At 48.4% G+C, this 22,806-nt stretch overlaps 6 protein-coding genes and 3 non-coding genes across 9 annotated transcripts; 4 read left to right on the forward strand and 5 right to left on the reverse strand.

The window, feature by feature from the left end:
- Nucleotides 1–946: 946 nt before the first annotated feature.
- On the reverse strand, nucleotides 947–1,062 carry AtWU_r14. Its single transcript, XR_004775193.1, has one exon. It is a non-coding gene; the product is annotated as a 5S ribosomal RNA (ribosomal RNA).
- Nucleotides 1,063–3,631: 2,569 nt separating this feature from the next.
- On the forward strand, nucleotides 3,632–4,435 carry AtWU_01653 (uncharacterized protein; the record flags this gene model as incomplete). Its single annotated transcript, XM_035496767.1, has 1 exon — nucleotides 3,632–4,435. One exon carries the CDS (start codon nucleotides 3,632–3,634, stop codon nucleotides 4,433–4,435), a length of 804 nt encoding a protein of 267 aa, XP_035352660.1.
- A 2,549-nt stretch (nucleotides 4,436–6,984) lies between these two features.
- Nucleotides 6,985–7,824, reverse strand: AtWU_01654 (phosphotransferase enzyme family protein; the record flags this gene model as incomplete). Its single annotated transcript, XM_035496768.1, has 2 exons — nucleotides 6,985–7,486; nucleotides 7,541–7,824. 2 exons carry the CDS (start codon nucleotides 7,822–7,824, stop codon nucleotides 6,985–6,987), a joined length of 786 nt encoding a protein of 261 aa, XP_035352661.1.
- An 856-nt stretch (nucleotides 7,825–8,680) lies between these two features.
- Nucleotides 8,681–10,283, forward strand: AtWU_01655 (Zn(II)2Cys6 transcription factor; the record flags this gene model as incomplete). The annotated part of the gene is made up of 2 exons (XM_035496769.1): nucleotides 8,681–8,752; nucleotides 8,835–10,283. 2 exons carry the CDS (start codon nucleotides 8,681–8,683, stop codon nucleotides 10,281–10,283), a joined length of 1,521 nt encoding a protein of 506 aa, XP_035352662.1.
- A 197-nt stretch (nucleotides 10,284–10,480) lies between these two features.
- AtWU_r15 lies at nucleotides 10,481–10,596 on the reverse strand. Its single transcript, XR_004775194.1, has one exon. It is a non-coding gene; the product is annotated as a 5S ribosomal RNA (ribosomal RNA).
- Nucleotides 10,597–11,182: 586 nt separating this feature from the next.
- AtWU_01656 (amino acid transporter) lies at nucleotides 11,183–12,809 on the reverse strand (the record flags this gene model as incomplete). The annotated part of the gene is made up of 5 exons (XM_035496770.1): nucleotides 11,183–11,599; nucleotides 11,664–12,052; nucleotides 12,105–12,296; nucleotides 12,351–12,612; nucleotides 12,666–12,809. The coding sequence occupies 5 exons, from the start codon at nucleotides 12,807–12,809 to the stop codon at nucleotides 11,183–11,185; spliced, it is 1,404 nt and encodes a 467-aa protein (XP_035352663.1).
- Nucleotides 12,810–14,491: 1,682 nt separating this feature from the next.
- On the forward strand, nucleotides 14,492–14,607 carry AtWU_r16. The gene has a single exon (XR_004775195.1). It is a non-coding gene; the product is annotated as a 5S ribosomal RNA (ribosomal RNA).
- A 4,158-nt stretch (nucleotides 14,608–18,765) lies between these two features.
- AtWU_01657 (carboxylesterase/lipase family protein) lies at nucleotides 18,766–20,424 on the forward strand (the record flags this gene model as incomplete). Its single annotated transcript, XM_035496771.1, has 1 exon — nucleotides 18,766–20,424. The coding sequence occupies one exon, from the start codon at nucleotides 18,766–18,768 to the stop codon at nucleotides 20,422–20,424; it is 1,659 nt and encodes a 552-aa protein (XP_035352664.1).
- Nucleotides 20,425–20,711: 287 nt separating this feature from the next.
- Nucleotides 20,712–22,307, reverse strand: AtWU_01658 (fungal specific transcription factor domain-containing protein; the record flags this gene model as incomplete). Its single annotated transcript, XM_035496772.1, has 1 exon — nucleotides 20,712–22,307. One exon carries the CDS (start codon nucleotides 22,305–22,307, stop codon nucleotides 20,712–20,714), a length of 1,596 nt encoding a protein of 531 aa, XP_035352665.1.
- Nucleotides 22,308–22,806: the final 499 nt, after the last annotated feature.

Raw genomic sequence — 22,806 nt, forward strand, 5'->3', positions numbered from 1 at the left:
TTATGCCCGCCTCAGCTGGAGATGAACTATCGATCTTTTGACCATTTCACCATCAAAACTCTGGATATTATTAGTCGATCTAGCCGAGTATTTGTGGGCCGGACGCACTAGTTCCAAAGTTTGCTCGAGTGGAACATATAACCCTTCAAGACTCTCCGTCTTTCTTCTCCGTCTCAACTATGCCATAGATGATGGTATATTTTTATAACTCCTTCCCATAATATATACGTCTTTGAATGCTCTTTGTCCAGTCAAAGCGTGCAAGATAGATATAGAATCGACCGATGACACGGTGTAAGGCTTCACCAGCGATACGTGGCCCGCATTGGTTTTGAAGTCTGTTGGGGGCAGAAAAAGCAATATGTCTGCTTGATGCATCTCGGACTTAGTTGAACGGAGTTTGGAATACTTCGCCACTTTTGCGTAGATATGATTTGATATGGCTGGACTGTTCAACACACAAATCATTGATGATTAGCATGGTTACATTGGTTTCCATTGAAAAATATGAAAAGAAAGAAAGGAAGGAAGGAAGGAAGAAATTTGATCTATTCTTCAGAAGGAAAGAAAAGAAAAGGAGAAGAAAAAAGACAGATAGCAATTGTGTTATTTCTGATCACAATATCTATTCATCACCAGGCAAACCGATGGTCTCTTTGGCTGAACTGTGTTTGAGCGGACTTGGAAGTTGAAGTATGTAAACTGAACAGACATGCGGCTACAGCGAGTTAATCGGAAATCCCCATCATCGGTGCTTTTCAAAATGATAGAAACCTTCTGGCCAGGAGTAGCGTCGGCGGAAGTAATTGCGTTCGCCATATGCCCGTCCAACCGATTCAGTCACGCGACCTGGATAGGAGCCTTCTTCGAAATACTGCCACCAAGAGATGGTCAAGAAAAAGCAGCGAGATGAGTAGGCCTAACCCGAATAAAAAGAAGACACAAAAACATACAACAGAAGGGATTCGCTGGTGGTCACCCACCCAACTACTAACCTCCCGGCGTGTGGCTTAAGTACGGCTGAGCGGACGGGAAGCCCTGTTTTCCACACCCTGTGGTCGTATGTACTCAGCTAGATATCTCTGATACTAATATACTTCATTTTCAACCGCATTCACTGATGTTGGAACGTGACGGTAGTCACTACTACCCCTGCGAAACCAATACTAGCCTGAGCTCATAGTGAATACAGGATTTGATTGCTTCTATTAGGGAAGTGCATAACTAGCGTTCCCCCTCACGGCAAGTATATCTAACCTCTCATCCCACGCTCCGGACCCTCGCGTATGCTTCGCAGAATCATCTATCGAAGCTTCAATCAACATGGTCGGCCAGGCGTGCGTCCGAGGTACCCCTTCAAGAAGGCTGCTGCAGCTAAGGTCAATAAGCTTCTTCTACACGAATTCAATGTGAGAGTCAACAATAACCTTTCTACAAATTTGGAGGAATTGATACATTTCAAGCTCAAAACCTATCCCCGTCTACGTCAACCTTTTGTAGACTCGGCTGTGGATGCTGAATCAACGAAGAGCACTGAAACCCCGCCTGGTCCTCCAGGGGCTGTAAGAGAGGGAATTTTGATCCCTTCGGATGTTGTCGTCATACGTCCTTTGAGTATGGATGTTACTCGCGCAGCCCAGTCAGTCTCAACTTGCGCTAGCGACTCTTCCGAAATTCCGAGCACGATCAGAGGTCCAAGGATCTAATCTTACACTGTGACATACTATGGCATTTTGGATCGACCGCAGTACTAGGCCTTATCCCAAACCGGGCTATGAAACTCGGCAACTACATCGATGTGGATCGTCTAGCAATGGTGGAAGACATAAAAGGCCAAAATTTGCGAGTTTCTATACCGGATACTCACGGTGTGTTGCAACAAACCGGCACTACTCGGAACTTCGTCTTCATGTCCCGCATGCCGGGACAACTGCTGGGTTCAATTTGGATGACGTTGAGCCCCTACCAGAAAGCGTCGGTCCGAGAGCAGCTAGATGCCAGTCATTTAATCCTCGGCGTACTGAAACGAGCCATATTGTAATGATTCGATCATATATGACAACTGGGCACAGACTAGTGATGACCCATGCAGATCTTCATCCTCGAAAATCATGGTTACTGTCACCCCTTACTCATCTAGCCCCAACGAAGTCGACGGACAGTGTCTACAGACATCTGAAGCCTTGACCGGTACAGACGACGTGCCGTCGGAACGAGTAACAATTAAAGGTATAATAGATCGGGAAACGTGTGTTGTTATTCAGAGTACTGGGAGCACCTAAAGCATTGAACACAGTCTTTCCAGGGTGCGATTGTGAGGATTGGTGGGAGTACTTGCAAACAACGATCGGGGTTTGGCCTAAGGAGCATGCAGTCGACCTGATGTTAGATAAATGGTGTCGATGACCCGCCAATGGCATTCGGAAAACTGGTAATGGTATGCGCACACGGTAATGAACTTAAATGATATAATCAGGGCGGAGCGGGAAGATATTGGCTTCTATCATCTACATTTATGCTTGGCTTAACTCTCGGTTTCATTTAGGAAGAAGTGCAGAAAAACCAACAGCAGCATTTCTAGACGGAAGTAATCCATCGGCAAGATGCACATGTTTCAATGGAGTTTGATTAAACTTTCTGGCGCATCGATTTTAGGGTCGCTTTTGACCCGGGGCAATGTGCAGTAGTCCCGACTGCTCCATCCCCTCTAAGGCTTCCATGATCCATGCCTGGCAGTTCCAGGTGGCACTTTCATTATCGAAAGGGTGATTTTGAATTATTGACAAAGCCAGGTCTTGTTCACCTGAAGGGATGGTCCCGCAGTACACTACGTGTTTGAGGCGTTTCGATAGTAGAGGATCTCTGAGGATGGGCTCTTCTACACAGTAGCCGTCTTTGTTGAGCCCAACCTGCAGAATATTAGACTTTGCGTTAGCATCTTTTATCCAATGGCCCAGTGGCAAGGCTCGTCGGTCTCAGCCCTATATATGACCACCGTTAGACGACTGTTCATATTGTTTGTTCTATGAGGCATTGTCAATTATATCTATCACAAGTCTTCCCCCGTAGGATGAATTTGACTAACGGAGACATCATCGAACAAAAATGAAAGACGCAGCATAGGTTTCCTGTTTTCAAGGGGGTGAGGACATGAGGAAGATGCTCATCCAGTTGGCAGGCTGGGTTGGCTCAGAAAACATGAATTGAGTCGAATGTGAATCGGATCTAAATGGAAATCACGTTCAGAGTGAATTTGAATTGAATGTATTTAAGTTAATTTTATTGTATTCTATTTCAAGCATTTTATTCATTCTAGACATCTCTAAGCCCAGACTACTCAGACTATTATCACACTCTTTGATTCTTTGAAAAAACATGTCTCGCAGTGCATCAGGTCATTGCACGGACACAGTGCATATCACAAGCGTTGAACCATACGGCCGTTGCGAGATATCTCGGTACAGACTGATTCTAGGTTTGAAATTGATCTACGGAGCAACTAACTAGTGGAGGTGAGAATGAACCACTTCTTCCCGCCAGACCCCGCACGTCCTTTCTTCATGTCTTCCACACCACTCATCTCAACTCTCATCAATAACATAACATCCGTTTCCAACTAAAAACCTACATTATGAATATAAACTTCCCAGAACCACACATCCACCTCCCCCAAGACCCTCACACCCACACAGCCATCCTCCTTCACGGCCGCGGCAGCAACGGGCCCGAATTCGCCGAGGAACTGTTTTCCTCTTCGACATCGGCGGGTCAAAATCTTCCCTCTCATCTCCCAACCTGGCGCTGGGTATTTCCCACCTCCAAAGACCGCTGGGACGATCGCTTCCAGGAGGAGCTATGTGCCTGGTTCGATGCGTATTCTCTAGATGATATCACTGAGCGCCAGGAGTCGCAAGTTCCTGGATTGCGGGAATCTGTCTCTCATGTTCTTGATGTCCTGGGAAAGGAAATCGAGCTTCTTAATGGTAAGACCACACATGTGTATCTAGGTGGGATTAGCCAAGGCATGGCAACTGCATTGTGGAGTTGGTTTTGCGCGAGTAGCAAGGTGAAGGGGAGATTGGGAGGAGTCTTGGGCTTCTGTGGATGGATGCCGTTTGCGGAGAGGTTTGAGGATGGGGATTTGGATCGGGGGAGACGGCTGGTAGAGTTTTGTTCGGAGGTTGTGGGTGTTTCTGCGGGTGAGGATATGAGGTTTTTGAATACGCCGGTGCTTTTGGGCCATGGGACGGATGATCCGATGGTTTCTGTGGAGTTGGGGAGGCAGGTGGCTGGGATTGTGAAGCGGGCGGAGGTGGAGGTCGAGTGGTTGGAGTATGTTGGGGCAGAAGGGGATGGACATTGGATTAAGGCGCCAGAGGGATTTGATGCCATTTTGAGGTTTATTCAGTCGGGGAATGAGGGTGTGAATTGGTAGTAATAGAGATAGGTCTTGTCGTTGCAGATTGCCTTAATGTTGAAATGGGAAATTATAACTAGAAAATAAGTGCATGATACAGTGCAACTGTTCACGTGTAGCCATACTCACAGAAGTCATCAAGAGTCAATTCACCTCGACCATCGCTCTCTGGTCTTCTGATTCATCTGCCTCCAGAGCAGCCTTCTTTAATGCTTGTTCTCATACTTTAATTTTTTCCTCGATTTGATTACTAGGAGCCCATCCCTCACTCCCTACTCCAATAAAATCCTGGCCCATTTTCATCTGCTCTTCTACACCTTGTGCGCTTGTCAACCTCGGACATTGTTTCGACTCATTTTGTGAATATACAAGTGTACAAGGGTGTGCAATGCTGCCATTGATGTCAACTGACTTGCGCGACCAGTCAAAGAGGCTTGATTTGAGAGGCAAGTTATCACCATCCCATGGATTACTGGCGTAATGGAAGAGGCGTCTCAATCTACTAATAAATACCTCAGCGCATCGTAGTGTTTTGGATTTATCCCTGAAGTCTTCTTGATATAGTGGTAGTGAGGCTGATGCCTGTGGAATGATTTAGCCTGTTGGTCCTGTTCTTCTGATCCTAGCTCATTGAGGTTGCTGGGTAGGGTGGGCTCCTAAAGAGACTCGGACACATCATCGCCGTAGCTCTGTAGGCTGTTTTCGATGTCTCATTGTAGGAGAATGGGGAGTCTTATGCTGTGCTGCCAGTTATTCAATCCTTCAAGGTCCAATCAAACAGAGACAGTGATGTTGTTCGGTGAAGATCGCGGGGTCGGAAGACTGAGCGATGAAGGCCTGGGACTTTAGGAAGGATACTGGTAGTAGTTTGAAGATACTACTTGAAACTTGTAATGTGGACGAGATGTGATAGCACCGTAAAATTGTAAGTCTCCCTCCGAAGGCGCCGGAAGGATTGAGAAGGGTTTTCCAAATCTGGAAAGGTATGCGATCTCTTTCTTAGCGCCCGCAATGCTCTAGAGCTGAGAGGCAGTCTGGGTCTGCAAAGTCTTGGCTACTGATCTCAAGTCAATCCTGATTGCTCGTGGCAGCAATATTCACGTGGTCCACGCTCCACCGGTAGATTAACTCTTCTGTCGTACCCTAGTCTGAGCGACGTGTCGGGTCAATGCAGCATCGCCCTTTTGTAGTCGGCAACGAGTTTGTAATAATCACATTACTACTGTCGGGCGCGTTAAAGCAATAATAGAAACTCCCACTTGCTAGAAATGCAAGGCAAATAGTCGTGACTTGATTCCCACAATTTCAGTGATGAGTTTCGTTCTCTGTTCTGGCGATAATTGAACCATGCATCGCCCAGGCTCCGCCCCCTAACAAGCTCCATAAAAATGTGCTCCGTTCCCGCGGGATTGTCAGCACTAGCGGAAATGACATAGACCTCTGGAACGGGTATCCCATGCGAACGGAGATACTCCACAGTAGCCACTTCGCTTGCAACGACTAGTTATTCGGTGACCGTGGCTGAGTCACTGGATATGAGATGCGGGCTAGAAATTTGAATTTGTCCCGCATGGTGATCAAGAAGGTCCTATTGAAGCCTCCCTCGGCAAGCTTTGTATAGCCGATCACATCTTCCTGTTTCTGACGATTAGATGAAGCTGCTAAGCGCTTGAGCTCTGTGACATAAAAGATTCGTTTCCTCTCTTCTAGTTGTATGCACCCATTGTAACTATACATGCCAGTCAGTCAAATTATCCCGAATCCTCAACAGTGCGCCTGGAACATACATCCAACTCCCAGTAGTTGAACAAATTGTAATTCAAAGAAGTAGAGCTGGTAAAATGATGGACTCTAAAGCAGCTAATCTTTTATTGCAAAAGCATGGGGCGTAATAGCCTGACGTGGGGGCCAAAACCCACGTTTTCCCATGCTTCGATCTGGGGAGGATGTCGCCAGTCATGTTTACGGTGAGAATTTGGCTAACAATGATACATTCTGCATCTTAGGCAATGATTATGCGGCCGTAACCCGATGCGGGAGTAAGTAGGGGCCTGCCACAAAAATTAAAGATGATGCTGAAACTGTGCACGGATGGTGGAGCTGGTGGTCAGACGCGACGCAGCCTTAGAAATAGGATTTCCAGAACCATAGAATGATAGAACACGTAGTAGTTCATTCCCTAATTCCAACTTTGATTGGCCTGTTCGGGTAGTTTACTGCATCTACTATTGGCCTGTTCGGATAACTCTGAGCACGGCCCTACCTTTTTGGTTCATAAATAACAATGGTTGGTATCATACCTACCTCTATCTCAACGGTACAAAAGACAAGATAGAGAATATTATGGATGTAGCATCTTATGATATAGCTTAAATATGATTATATTTGTATCCCATCTTATATATTTGTAGATTCACCAAAATATCCTCTGCCAACACATAAAAAAAAACAACAGGTATCACTTTCGCGCTGCAATAAAAATAATAAAATAGGTAAAGAAAATGCACACGTGCGTAACCATGCTCAGAACAAAAGAATCGCCGCAGCTCACTGCAGAACTCGACACATTACGCGACCTCAGTCTTCGGCTCAGAGTCCAACTGGGCCGGGGTCAGGCGCACAAAGTCAGGCTCAAGCACAGCCGACATACCCAAGAACATTGTGATGGCCATGGCAACAATCTCTTCCAGCACATCCATGACCAAGTAGATGGTGGGACTTCCATTAGTGCTGATAATGGAGAACCGCTCGATAGTGGTGAAGTCGCCAATTGCTGCGTAGACAACGCGGACCAGGATGAAAGGCGTGGAGAGGATGATGGCGAGGAACAACTTCTTCTGGAAGGCCTTCAGGTGACCCATCTGGAGGTACATGAAAGCGGCGAGCAGATGATAGACCACAAATAGAGCGATAAAAATAGCCATGGATGCTTTGACGGTGTTGCTTGGCTCGTAGCTGCCTCCGTCGTCACTAGCGGTACTGACTCCCGCAATACCGATGATGAGACCAATGATACCGACGATAGACACAATGTTGAGCCATTTGACTGGCACTACTTGATTGATATCACTGATAGTATGTTAGCGTCATATGTATCTCTGCGACTTATCCGAGGGGACTTACATTTGTCTGAGAACTCCGACATAGGTCAACAACAGAGGTGCGAGACCAATCAACTCGCATACTGCTATGGCAATCTCGACATTCTTGGAATCATGGTTGATTGACAGCAGCGACGCGATACTACCGGCGATTCGAATGAGAGAGAGCGTAACAGGGTATCGCCAGATCTTGCTTCCAACCCTCAAGCCAGCCCGGCTCCATATGAAGATTGCAGCGCCGAGGATAAAGGGGAAGACAACGAGTTGCAGAATAGCAATGCCATCACGATAGGTAACAGTGCCCATTGTTGCTGTAGTTGTGGTAGTAGATGATAAAAAGGTGTGGTACTGCTAGAGATGAAGTGACAAAAAGAAGGAGAGTGGATAGGAAAGTGAGTTCTGTCTGGAATCCGATAGACATGATTTCTGTCACTCTTTATATTGTTGAAGATGCTGTGGAGCGTCATAACCTAAAGAACACAGCCTTGTCGAAGAGATTGTTTGTTATACATCAGAATCGACGAAACTGTCACCCTGGTTGGTCGAGCATCTACACTACCGGATAAGGTATAGCGCAAGCGGGAAGGGAAGATAAAGTCAAGTGGAAATTCCAGCTGAAACTCGGTTCACACAAGCAGAAAGTCCAGTCCGGAACCATGGCTGCGCCCCAGCTACGAGTCAAGCGCCCTCACTGGCCGTGGGTCTTCCCGCATTCCTCCCTTTCTTTAAGCCGCTAAGGCGCCACGGCTGGCAATGCGGTGAACCCAGTGACGATCGTCTGCCTTTTCCTCCCAAAGCCCACAACAAGATGCCGTCGTCAAAATCTAGTAAGTGGGGGCGGTTTGGGTATCGGAGGAGGCTGAGTCACTGCATCGTGGGTCGCCAGATTGTGCTCAGGATTGCCCAAAGAGTAGTAGTGCACGTGGCAAGGCATAGACACACAGCGCGGGGCGAGACAAGGCTGGCTAGAGGAGGAGAGCTGAGCTTGTTCAAGGGTTAAGCTCTTCAACGAAAACTGCTTAACCGACTTTAAGCCTCCTTTACCCGCGGTTAGTTAGTCAGCCTCAACCCGGGGAGGAGGTTCTTTAACTTCATCACAATCCTCGGGGTTTTCCCCTCTTGACCCCTTGTCAACGTATCCTTACGGCGCAGGCAGCGAGAGATGGCATCGGGAAAAGCGCCTCGCCCAAGAGCCTCCCGCAATTGTGGAAACTGTCGGGCTGTGAAGCGACGCGTGGGTGTTCCTGTTCTTTGCTACTTTTCTTTTTCATCTTTCGCGGCCAAATAAATGCTGACAGGGGCCGATCTCGGTTCAGTGCGACCAGCAGATACCCCACTGTGGACAATGCATCCGCATGCGAGAAAAATGTCCGGGCTATCGCGATGAATGGGAACTTGTTTTTCGCGACCAGACCGACAAGACCATCAAGCGATCTAAAGAGAAACGAGCAAAACGCAATGGCTCGACAACCTCAAGCCGCACCCCTTCACCACCCACCCCTGGCTTAGGGCCCAGTCTAGATGAGATCGGTGTCAACTATTTCCTTCACAACTTTGTCATTAACAACCAAACTCCCTCGCGCGGATTTTTCAACTATATCCCCGCGGTCTACAATGCCGAGGCGGAGCATTACACACTGGTGACCAGCATGGCGGCGGTGGGCCTCGTGGCACTGGCCAATTCCAATCAACAACCCGAGCTGGCTCGGCACGCACGCATCAAATACTCCGAGGCGATTGCGAATGTCAACACGGCATTGGCGTCACCTGATGATTCAGTCAAAGACAGTACCCTGATGTCTGTCATCTCGCTAGGGGTATTTGAGCACGTCACCAATTTCCAGTCGTGGGTGCGACATGTCCGAGGAGCTGCTGCATTGGTGGTTCTCCGCGGCAAGAGCCAATTTACTAGTACAGCCGCAACACTCATGTTCAACCAAGTACGCGCAGATACGGTGATCACTTGTCTACACGGCAATCAACCGTTTCCGGAGGACTTGCTGGCGCTGCAGGGAGAGGCGTCCAAGCACGCCGATGCTTATAGTCCATTCTGGCTCCTCGGAGTATCAGCTACCAAGTGTGTAAACCTCCTCTACAGCGTCACACAAAACAAATCGAAAGTCTCGTGGTCGGAAAAGCTGGAAGAGGCGATCATCCTCCAGGAAGAGTTTAGGCGTGTCTTTGAAATTATCAGCCTTGCAGACCCATATACAACAATCTATGAGCCAACAGCAGACCCCGAAGTCTTTCACGAGGGGCGATTTGACGTCTACCAATCTACCTGGGCGATACGAGTCTGGAACAATGCACGATGCATCCGGATGATCGTCTCCGAGATTTTATATTCCATTTTGACGAAGGTTTTGGCCACCGAACTCCCTTCAGCGGTGCGAATGACCCTGGAAGCGAAGTATCAAGAGACAGTACAAATTATGACAAGTCTTGGGGAGGATATGCTGGCTACCGTTCCACAGATGCTAGGTTATGTATCGCTCATATCTGGGCAACATGTCTCTTATAACCTAACGTCAACTGCCAGCGTGCCAGGCGGTTATTCTTTGATCTGGACCCTCTATATGGTCGGAAAGTCTCCTGTCACCAAACGCAAATCCAGAAAGTGGGTCATCCGCCGTCTTCAAGACATTGGACGAGGTGCAGGTTTTGCAATGGCCCTACAACTCCTAGAGGGTGTTATGAAGATTGATCAACTCAGCGAAGCGTCAGTCCAGCGATCTGGGCCATATTTTGAGCCCACTCGCTTATGAGGCACAAGGTCAGTCAATGGTTTGTTATGGATGCATGTCAACACGTGATATCACTGCCCGGCGTCAGTCTTTACTTTCTTTGGCTTTGTAATTTATGCCTGGCGCATACTTCACATGGCCGGAATGCAAATGGTTTGTTCCTTAGTATATTTTATCAGTGCACATAGGAATGAAAGATTTCAAAAATTTAATGCAAAAACATACAACAGAAGGGATTCGCTGGTGGTCACCCACCCAACTACTAACCTCCCGGCGTGTGGCTTAAGTACGGCTGAGCGGACGGGAAGCCCTGTTTTCCACACCCTATGGTCGTATGTGCTGGGAGTAATTTTGAAAAGGAATATATGCTCTTTTTTTCCTGTTACTAACCTATGTTTCACCCTGCCATCACCACGGTAGACCACGGCGGAGGCAACGGGATCGAAGATCCACATATTGCTACCGAAAGCAAGATCACATTGGTCGCTCTACACTGATGATAAGTTTACTGCCTCGTATCAGTCTTCATATCTAATCCAGCGATTACACAGGATATTATGGAACGCTGAACCTTATCTTATCAAGGGTGGTTGATATCCCCAGCGGAAACGGCAAGTGGCTCCGCGGGAGTTTCCAAGCCGGCAAGTCTTGCTGCAGCTCGCATTCCTCCACTGCCGAAGGCTGGAGTATAATCCGGAGGCTGCGTTTACCCTGGGCTTTACATATCAGACTAAGTGGTGTTCTAGGGTATGGGACGTAATTGGGATACTGAGATGCCCACAAGTCATTTCACGTGTTACAGATCGTGAACAAGGGTGAAGCAGAGCATGAACACCACCCAATGTAACAGCCTATGCTATAGAAATTCCTCTCAATACTCAACTCAACAATTGCATATACCCATAAAGACTGAACACCACTTAGTTATCATTATCGGCACAAGACCAAGCAGAGGATCCTCCGGTCTCCTGGTAAGACTTTATAATGCTCACTACCGAAGCATAAGTGCCCCCGATCGTCAAGAAGACCCCAGTTAGGATTATAAACACACACCAAGCCACACATAAACACCACTTCATGGACTTTTCTGCCTTGCCGGGTCCCCAGTTATCGTACAGCCACATAAACCCCATAGGCTGGAAACATAATGATGTGGCCAGAAGAGCACCAACAAGTGATACAAGATCACTGAATACGGGAATGCTGCTGGCGACGATGTACGCGATTGTAGTTATACTGAAAGTACAGCCTATCCAGGTGATCCAATGCGTTGGAGTCGGCGCAGTAAGGTGTCTAGAACCCCGGAGAATGCGCATGAAAATGTGTTTGGAAGGTAACTGCATATGGTTGGGAGCCTTAGATGGGTATCCAATCATGGACTAAAATGAAACGAAGACTCACGTGAAGAAATAGGACCACAGAAACACACAACCCCGGTAGCGCAAAACCATAACTAATCTTCTTGAGCAAGGGTCCAGCAGAGCCAAGAGCTGGTGAGGCTACATGGGAACCACAGTAGTAGTATACAACTGTTCCGACCACTATGTAGATTGCCGTGACAATAACTTGGCATATAGTGAGGGATCTAGTAAAGAGATGCGGATCACGCATTTCGGAGACGACGTTAAAGAATGCTGGGGCCCCGGCGTAGGCTAGAGTTATCGTTGACACGGCAGTCATGGCTTCAACAAAGCTTGGGCTGCCAAAGAGCTTATAGTCGGATTCTGGGATGACACCTGCAGTCATTGGTGCATGGCCCTGGACCCCGACACCGATCGTGACAATGAATACTAGGCAATGGTTAGACCACATCCAAGTCCGCTTCCGAAAAAATACACTTGCCTGCAATGATAACGCACGATACACCTATCCAGGCGAGCCAGCTTATACGGGCAAGGGTCTGGATACTAGAGAAGGAAAAGCCAATGATGGCTGCAACAGCCACAAAAATGGCAGTGCATGCTGCATGATCAGAGAGCGCATTAAAGGCGATCGAGATGCTCAAGAGGGCAGATCCACCAGTGAAGATATAGTCTTGCAGTAGGTCAGGACACAAGCCAGATGGAATTAAGCACCATAATCACTCACATAGCATATAAGCCCCGCCGAACAGCTCGTATCCAACGCGCCCAAGGAGCATCTTTCCAACATCGCCGATGCCATAGACCTCACGATGGCGTATTTTGAACACGCCCACCATCCAATTCGACCAGGTTGTCGTCGCTGCAATTGCAAGCAGAACAATAACTCCAGGTATTATCCCAAGAATGTCGAAACAGCTGGGTATCGTGAGAACGCCAAGGCCAATTTGCACTTTCAACATAAGGGCAACGGTTCCTATACAGCTCACCTGGACTTCGTTAGTACAGACTAGCTTTTCGGAGACACTATGAAGGAGCTCACGTTACGATAATTGGTATCTCCTTCGCGAATTTCACCGAATACCGCATCATCCTGGATTGGTTCCAAGAAGGAGAGCTCGCCAGCTTGTGACTCCGCTGATAGGATGTCTTCCGGACTATTATCAAGACTTAATTGTTTCTTCATGGCAGGCTGAATTTTGTCATAAGAGCACAAGAGTCAGAATGGTTGAATCTGAGAATTGGCTGTCCAATATTTATCGGGCGCGCTCCTAGGCATAGTCCAGTCATGGCACAACCCTATAGAACGATAGATTACGTTGGAACAGCCTCCAGGGCGTCGGATACGAAAATGCGGGGAAACAGATGAATAAGGCAGCTTGTTCCGCGAAAACAGAAAGATAGTTTTGTGGGGCACAATTGATAGTCATATCAAGCGGAACCACCTTCCATACTTTATCCCGCATCTCCCCCGCGTTCCAGATATGGCCTCAACAACTTATTCGTCAGAACTGATATCCATCACTAATACAACTCTATGTATATAGGGTCTCTCTATCGGAAAGTCTTACTGGCAGGTCGATCGCCCAGTTTCGCGCCACTCTTCACTCGATCGTGCTGAATACCCTTTCAGCACGTTTCCTTGCCCAGCACTGCCCCTTTACGATGAATTAGTATGGACAGGAGGACCAAAGACAAGGATGACTCGCCCGGACTGTATGGCAGGCTGGTTATAACTACTCTTCTATCCAGGAGAGTGTATTTTACGGAAACTTCGAACTGTGTAGGTTGATGAATTATGCGCTCTATGTACTGCTCAGAGACTACGATATAGAAGAATAAAGAAAGAACCTAATGAAGGCACGGAGACCGCTTTGTTTGTACGCTCTTTTAAGGGTGTCTTTATATTGTGAGCAATCACACACTATGAGGACGCGTTATATAAACGGACTACCTCGGTTAGAGTCTTGAAGCGCAAACGGTGACCTCACTCTGCCCATGTCCTTCGAAAGCCTTGCCACAAATTACCGGGTGGGGATGCCCATTCCTAATGACTGTCTAAACAGGAGCTGAGCAGCGGTCCACTTCAATAGAATAGATGTCAACGTGTCCTGGTCGCAAAATGAACAGAACTTTCGAGCCAAGCAAGATATGCACCTCAAAATATTCAGGAACCTTGTGAAATTCATCAAGTGGGTCCGTTGCGTCCCCAGCAGGAATAGATTTATCCAGTCTCATGGCTTGCAGAGGAAGAGAACCGTCGCTAGCGAGGGAAATTTTAGTAATATCCTGCCTTAATCCTGCTGTGGCGGAGGACTTGTCGGCAATCTTGGGGAAGCTACTGTTCTCCGCAGACCTATCTAGGTTTTATCAAATGGTCATGAAGATCAACAAGGACATGAATTCAGGAGATCATTCCTCGCTGATTCTTTCTCCGTGCAGGATGGTGGTGCCGCCGGATTCTACCATCCCGGTCTATGCGGCACATATGATCGCGCCCTTAGTGCCGCTGATTTATTCGGTTGAAGAGGTCTTTCTGGGCCCCAGCGGTCAACCAAGTTTAGAAGAAAATTGATCAGATGCTAGGAGAAAGATTCCTGAGGTATTAAGAGCATTCTTCTTAGCTGGAGCAGTTCCGTTGCCTTGTCTGAGGTCCTCGATCATTCCCGGACGGATACTATGGAGGATACTCGTTCTTCGAAGGTCAGTCTGCGCGCCATCCTCGATGAAGCAAGGCAGATCCGAGAAGTGCTTGTCCATATGAAGATGTCGAACAATCGACCCAAATCGTCAACCGGCAACAGAAATTAAGCAGCAAAGATCACGCAAACTAGCACATAGTTTGCATATAACTAAGAATGAGTACATACGACCACAGGGTGTGGAAAACAGGGCTTCCCGTCCGCTCAGCCGTACTTAAGCCACACGCCGGGAGGTTAGTAGTTGGGTGGGTGACCACCAGCGAATCCCTTCTGTTGTATGTTTTTACGTCTTTTTTGCTCTTTATGTTTTTCGGAGCTTAGTGCTCATTCATGCCGGTTTATCTTCACCCTGCTCGCTCCCTCTCCCCACCCCGAACGCCCAAACCATTACTGAATTCTAGTACAACGCACTCAGTCAACCCACCTTCAAGCAGCCAGATCGTTTCTCAACTTCAAAATTATCACTATTAATGGAAAATTTTGAGGCCACGGCTACAAGACTACTGAACGCAATATTGTTACTCCCCCATGAAGACCATTGACTAGACCGCATAGCCCCAAGTCAATTAGAGCTACTGGTAAAACAATCGAGTAAAAGTGCACTACCCAATAAAAATAAGATATTCATCGTGAATAACAGAAGAAACGAACTGGAATAAAATAAAAGGCTTGGTATTCAATACAATAAAATCAGGTTGCACCAGAGAATAGTCACGTCTGCATTCACATGAGTTAAAGGGGGAAACCTCGAAAAACTGGTAGAAAACCTTTACCGAGGATTGCTGTATCAAAGAAAATGGAGACCTTTGTCAACTTGCTCTTCCGAGATAGCCACATATTTCTGTGCCTTCCATACAAAACCTTAAAAGAGTCCTTCCTGTTAGAGGCTGTGCCAACTGACTAAGGTCAGCAAATGTACATACCCGGATTATTACAAAGTGATTACCCATATACATTGCGAATGGTAGATATGTCTTAGTCGTTCCCTTTGTGTATAACGCCTTCAATTTTGGGTCCGTTCTCGAAAGCAATTGAAAGTTCTTTTTACCGACGTAGCCATCGTAGCCTCGTGTGTCAGTGAGTTCACCTTCTGAATTGTAAGACAATTTGGCTTGCGCTTTTTCATATTCTGGGACTGCTGCATTGACATATAGGGTACGTCTCGCTTCTGGACCATCATGGCCTCTAAATTTTAAGCTTGCATCGATTTGATTGTTAATCTACACCGGTGTAAAGATTCCAGTGACCATGCAAATGGTGACTTGAAGTCGAAAATGCTGTATGTGAGATGAGGTTTTCTGCTTGACTTGTGATGTGGTAGAAGAAGCGGTGAGACAAGGATCAGATGGTTGTGTTCTTTATCCAAGACAGAGAGAGAACTTCGGACACATCAGACAACTACTATGACTTTGACCTGCCTTGACGGTGACCAGTTCACACAACTGCCGGTTTCAGCTCAAGCCTCGGGGGTAGCGATCTAGAATGATACTTTCTGTCATGCTCTATCCCTCATTCCTGCAAAATCGCTCTTTCCAGTACATCACGAGACGCATCCTTGCAGATGCTTGTTATACATCCAGCGGCATACCATAGTTGACTATCCCTGCAGACAGGCCGCAAATAATCAAGCCAAAGTGAGGCACAAACAGCCTGAAATATGGACCTACCTGACTGGCTATGTACATAAAGCATCCATTTGCCCATCCTGTAGTCTATGAGTATTGCAATACTGTAGCCTAGTCATAGTGCTGCAGTGATTTATCTACTACATATCATCTGGGACTAGGTAAACTCTCTCAAATCTTCGTAGATACAGCTTTTATATCAAGATATAGTATTTGGTTATTGGTATGTCTTCAAGAGCGTAATAGTACATTAGGGTAAGACTGCCGACCACGGGTATTCAACTGGCGTGGGGGTATGCGAGACAAGGATTCAACGCGGGCTCCTGACTGCGGAATACGTTTTGAAGCATGTGATCAATGTGTGGTGTGCTCAGCAAGACTATGAGTAATTGCATACAATGGGTCGGAATGGTCAGAGTGGAGAATCCCCTTAGTTACTCCGTTAGTAGTATAGTGGAGAGGTACATGGATCTGGACAATCTCGGGTTGCCTAGGGTAATGTTTCATACAAACAAATAGGACGCCCCTCCCGGGGAGTTGCAGGCCATTGTGTGGAAACCGAGGTCTGAATGGCTCTGGACTATATCTCTGTCTTACCAAATATACCGATCAATTACTTGATCTTTTCGTTAAATTCAAGTGAGTGATAGCAGCTTACATCTTGAGATTTGGTCGGCGTTGACAGTCAGTTAGAATGCTTGAGAATGGAAGCAGGGCTAACCCAACGTGGGAAATTATATAGACATATCAAATCATTTATGACAGCGTGTATCAAAGCTATTATTGTCCTATACAACTAGTGATAATGGCAGTCAAGGTAAGGTAATTCACACATTGAAACTGAGTGAGATCTTTGAGATTCCTCAGTCAGTTCTTGGCTCATGACACTTCGCTGGCGAAGGACTGGCGCTCTTCCTTCAGATCAACCCTAAAGGTAAACGCACACTTTTATATAAGCATAATTCCTTTTTCGCGCTAAGAGGTGACTTAGCTACTATCTATAGACAAATAAGCGGCATTTAGCTTCTCGCCGTATGATCTTATGGATTACGCGAATGGGCCTGCTCCACTCTCAACAACTGACAGGGAGGACGTCCCGCTCGCCGGTACCTTGCATTACTTTGTTTTCGCCGAGAACTAGTCCTCTGTTTCATGGCTCTATGATGTTTTGATTAAATGAGAGATCCCTCAGCCCTAGGCGCTATCTAATATGTTCCTTGCGTAGCGACATTAGCTCGGGACTAGTTCACAGCAGTATACGAAGTCCAATTTCGTGGCGATGGAGACTGATTTCAAATAGTAGCTCAAAAGTCATTCAGCACTCGAGAATATATTTCGATCGTAGAACAGCGGTCCGTAGTTAGTACGCCTGCCGAAGAGGGGTTCAAGCCCCTTCTCGTCTATGCCAAGTAGCCGATGAGATCTCAAGCCTAAGGTCACTCACATTGTGACGTGGGCATGCGTGGATCTCGATGGGGAGGTGTGAACCGACACGCGCAGACATGGCTACTTGTAACAGCCGTTCTTCGCGCAGTTGACAAGTTCTTATGTCCGAGCCAGCGTGATATTTTGACGTATTGCACCCTTAATCTCTCAACAGGCTTGCGAAACTACACTAGATGGCCACCGTAGTGAACACGCGTATACACACAAGCCCATGCTCAAGATAGGCCGGGATGGAGGTCAATTGAGCGAATTCTTCCCCATAGATAGACAGCGTTGTGATGAAGATGAACCAGACTTTGTTGTCGGAATTGGCCGGGCCATACCCGATTTGGGGGGAGTTTGCGAGATTCCGCGCGGGAGCTCGGGGATATCCTTCGCATCCACTCGGATCCACTTCGGGGTTTGTCCAACCCTTTTCCTTCTTGCGGGGAGCCTCGGCCGCATGTGCCATTATCAGTAGGCTTCCTGGCGATCATTCGGCGGGGTTGCATCATCACATTTACCCTCTTTTTTTTTCAACAAAACCCAGGAAGTCTGCAGCACCCCAGACTGAAACGCGCGGCCAACGTGGGTCTTAATTAACAATAGTATTCCAACTACGTTGTAGGTGCCGAACAGGCCGAGGGTCTCTACACTATCAATCTTCAGTCCCGGCAATCTGCAAGTTTTCAAGGCCAGGATTCAATTGCCAGGGAGTTGGCCGTGCTGTGCTGCTGCTATCTTCAATACTCTTTCTGAATCACAATATGCACATAAGCATACAAGGTAAAAATAATTACCGAGACTTTAACTTTCTACTATAGCTAGACTACACGATAGTAGTCGCAGTATCAAACGTAGTTTGTAGCTCGAGCCCTCTCTGATCGGCAGGGGTGCGGAGAAAACTATACAAGGAAGATTGGCTGCCCTCGTCCTCGGCCTCGGCCTCGGCCTGCAGAACTGGCAGTGTTCTCCGCCATCTCTCCCAGAATGTCTACCGTCCTCATGTATCTGAGACGAATGTTCTTCTCGCAAATTCTCAACGGTCTCTTCAATGCTAGTTTTCCTGTCCGGTCGTCATCGGTTGGCGTAGTCAATCGAAGTCTCCACATGGATAAACTTCATCCCGTTGAGGTTTTACACAATGTCGCACTCAAACCACCTTCGGGTTTATCGGAACGGCAGGGCTTGCATCATTCCACTGCTTGAGATCCATTAAGCTCATTCCATTGTTTCTTCCGGGTGGGTCTCAATTTCCATCCTTGGCCACGCTTGTCGCAGAGGCACTTCGAATCGAACCTATATATATGCCGATCGCCACCCAGTTTGCTTCTCTTTTCCTTCATCATCATCTCCATCCTTCCTTTCCATTTTCTTTGCAGTTTACGGTATGCCCTCGTTCGCTACCAAGGGCCTCGCCGCTGTGGCCCTGGGTGCTGCTGTCGCCCAGGCCCAGCTCTGGGATCAGGTCATTCAGACAAATTACGGTCCTGTTAAGGGCTTCAAGTACTTCACCAACGAGACTGTTCTCGAGAAGTACTTCGGTACCACCGAGTCCAATGTCACCGCTTTCCTGGGTATCCCCTTCGCTGCCGACACTGGTTACCAGAACCGCTGGAAGCCTCCCCAGCCCCGTGAGCCCTGGAACACGACCTTGAACGCCACCTCTTTCGGCCCTGCGTGTCCCAGCAACTACGAGACTTATATCAGCGAGGACTGTCTTAGCTTAAATATCTGGACAAACGCTGCCTCGGCCGACGCCAAGCTCCCCGTCATTGTTTGGAACCAGGGTTCCGACGAGACCAGTGACAATGCCTGGTGGTACGGTGGTGGTATGGCCATGAAGGATGTTATCCTCATCTCCTTTAACCGCCGTGACGATGCCTTCGGTTACCTCGCCCTTCCCGAGCTCAACGCTGAGGGTCTTGCTGCCACCGGCCACAACACCTCTGGCAACTATGGTGTCCTGGATCAACTGGAGGTTCTCAAGTGGGTTCAGAAGAACATTGCCAACTTCGGTGGTGACCCTGACCGTGTGATCGTCGCTGGTCAGTCCTTCGGTTCATCCCAGGTCTACCACGCCGTCAACAGTCCTCTCTTCTCCGGTTACTTCCACGGTGGTATCTCCGAGTCTGGTATCCGCTACCCCTACGACCCCCTGCTTGCCGGTCTGGCCACTTCCTACGTCAACATGTCTACCGCCATTACCCACGGTGAATCCTACATGAGCGAGCACAATGTCTCCACCGTCGCCGAGCTGCGTGAGCTCTCCATGGAGGATCTCCTCGACGGCTCCCAGGATCGTGTCAACGGCACCTGGATCTGGTGGGTTACTGCTCTCTCCGCAGGCTACCCCCTGATCTTCAAGCCCGTCCTGGACGACTACGTCCTTCCCTCCACCTACCTCGAGACCCTCATCAACGGCCCTGCCAACGACGTCCCCGTCATCACCGGTAACACCAAGGACGAGTCCGGCGCCTCTACCACCACCGACTACACCGTCCACGAATACCTCAACTACACTTCCCTAAAGTATGGCGACCTCTTCGACCGCTACATCAAGCTCTACCCCACCGACAACAACGAGACCACCGCTGACCGTTCCTGGAACGCTGCCGCCCGTGACGCCTCCCTCATTGGCTCCTGGGCCTACGCCACCGACTGGTACAAGGCCGCCGAATCCGACTTCTACACCTACTACTGGACCCACGCTCCCCCAGGCCAGGACCAGGGTGCCTTCCACCAATCTGAGATCATGTACGCCCTGAACGCTCTCTACGCCAACGCCGACACCTACCCCTTCACCGATGTTGACTACGAGATCGGTGCGAAGATGTCCGCCTACTGGGCCAACTTCGCCAAGACCCTCAACCCTAACCAGGGTGGCTCTTACACTGGCAAGGGCAGCCTGCCCAACTGGGCCCCCAACAGCCCCAACGGCACCCAGATCGTCATGGAGCTGGGTAACTACTTCGGCAATGTCCCCATTGCTCACCACGACCAGGTTAAGTTCATGATGGACTACTTCCACCAACAGATTCCTTACTAGATGAGGATCATGGCGCGCTGCAGCGTGCCGCTTGTATGCATCTTGTGGAGCAGTGCTCCCGTTTCATTGGACCAGACATAGCTAATATGTCCTGTCCGTATGTCTGTCACTAGACGTTGATATTATATGCCCTATATTCGCTTCTTAGCTTCTCAGATTATGTGATAATACATTTTGTACATGTATCAAAACCTTTTACTGCTACTTTCCATTCAATGCTCCATGGTACATAACATAACCGGCGTAGACTACCATAAGACCGCCATAACACATACCTAACAAAGCACTCAAAGCGCCCAAGTAAACTCATCATCCCCCAACTGCCCAAACAACTCATCCAACGACAATTGCTCCAACTCATGCGCATGAACATCTGGTATTAAACCCTCGCCGCCACCACCAACCCCACCCACACCCCTCTCTTCCTGCTCTACCGACGGCTCATCCTCACTAAGCGGATGCATAAACTGCGTCGTAACACGCATCCTAGCGCCTGGAGCTGCCGGTCCCGACGATCCCGGCGTTTCCGTTGGACAGATTTTCGGATCGAGTAGATCCCAGAACAGCGATGGCTGGATAGTGATCGTCGTTCCTTTCGTTATCGTTGCACCTTGATGCTCTGAAGATATAGACGGGTTCGTAGTCGCCACAGATGCCGACGCCTGAAGTGCATGGAGGGTCCTAAGCCTATGCGAAACGTGCGGCCAGACCGTTGACATTCTTGACAACAGTCTCTCTGCGATGAGGAGATGTCCTCGTGCTTTTTCTCCAATTCCTCTGTCCCTCGCGAACTGGAATATCCATGATATGGACGCAGTAGCTGCTACTAAATGGGCTATTAATGGGTCGTGGAGCGGTAGGTCGAAGTTCTCCCATGCTTGAACAAGTCGAAATACCCATTCGGAGTGAAATAAGGCGTGATCGACTGTTTGTTGGAGGAAGAGGCGGGACTGGGAGACGCCGCGGTTCCCGCGTAATATGACGAGGTGGATGAAAGGGTGGTTCTGGATTGCGACGAGGGCATGGCAAAAGATTTGCATCGATATCCAGGAAGTCCAGTATTCCCGGTGGGTAGAGATCTCGGCGCGGGTGCGTTTGGTGAATGCTACGTTGCGGAGGAGATGGGATTCTGGGAGTTGGGTTTCGTGTTCGTTGCGTCTGTGGTTCAGCTTTGAGTAGGTGGAGGATAGGGACCAGGGGGTTTCTTCGTTGAGGTTAGGATTCGTGCGGATGTTGTGGAGGTAGGAGGCTGTTTCGCCCCAGATGATTATTAGTTGGATGCCGTATGCGACTATTCCAAGGTCGTTGGTTGGGTCGGTGGTGTCGAAAATGTCGGCTTGGGTGGGTGATGCGGAGGGGAGTGGGGGTGGGACGGGTGCGCTGGGCGGGTAGGGATATTCGGGGGATGTTGGGGCTTGTGGTGGAGATGGGATGGAGAGTTGTGGTGTGAAAATGCTTTCTAGGATGCGTATGCTCCAGTGGCAGCGGGACATTGTGAGGTCTCTGGTTTCTGTTTGGTTGGTGTTGTTGTGTTGTAGGGTTCGGAATGCTTGGAGTCGGGATGCCATTCCGATTGTCATGCAGGCCTGGGCTTGTTTGCCTTCTATTCGGGGATAAGAACAGGTCTTCAGGTTCATGTGGAAATGCGTACCTTTGATGTGCCGTAGAGCTAGCAAGCACAGCGACTGCAGTACTTCCACTTGTGGTATGCCCTCGATGGCCATTTTCACAACTGCCTGTTCGGCGGACTGGGAATAGAATTTCCGAGCTTCTACCTCCCTGCCGTGGTAGAATTCATGACTAGAAAATGGTAGTATAAGCGTTAAGAAACTCCATAGGAGAAAGTCTGGCGCTTTAGCCAGGTCCGACTGGAGGGTGTTCATGTTGAACAGCGGTAGTGGCTGCAGGTGTAGCACTTTTCGGTACGCCTCTGTAAAGTGTTGCAATGTCTCTGTGGGTGGATGTGGACTTATCTAATTAGCCAAGATACCGATTTTCGGTGGCACTAGGACACTTACTTTGTTGGTGAGAAGGTAGACATATCACTAGGACTTTCTCGCACGGGAACCTGCCAGTCCAGCTCTCTCTGCGAGGTACTATTGCTCTCAGGAGTCCCCGGTGATGGTTCGCCATTTCTGCTGGAGCGTGCGCTGACGATATATCAGGCGACTGTACAGGGACATATATGTAGGGTAAAGGATATGCACACCATAGCGCACCATACAAATCATTAACCTGTGACTCGACTATCCGTAGCCGATCTTGGGTAGCTCTCCTAGTCTGGTATTAGGATCAAGGTGTGTTGTAGCTGCAGGATGGCTCACAGACGCATACGCTTTTGTCACCCTTCCAGACGTGACACTTGCTCGGTCCCTGAGTGAA

This window comes from Aspergillus tubingensis (assembly GCF_013340325.1).
Source record: "Aspergillus tubingensis WU-2223L DNA, scaffold_3, whole genome shotgun sequence".
Lineage (NCBI taxonomy): Eukaryota > Fungi > Ascomycota > Eurotiomycetes > Eurotiales > Aspergillaceae > Aspergillus > Aspergillus tubingensis.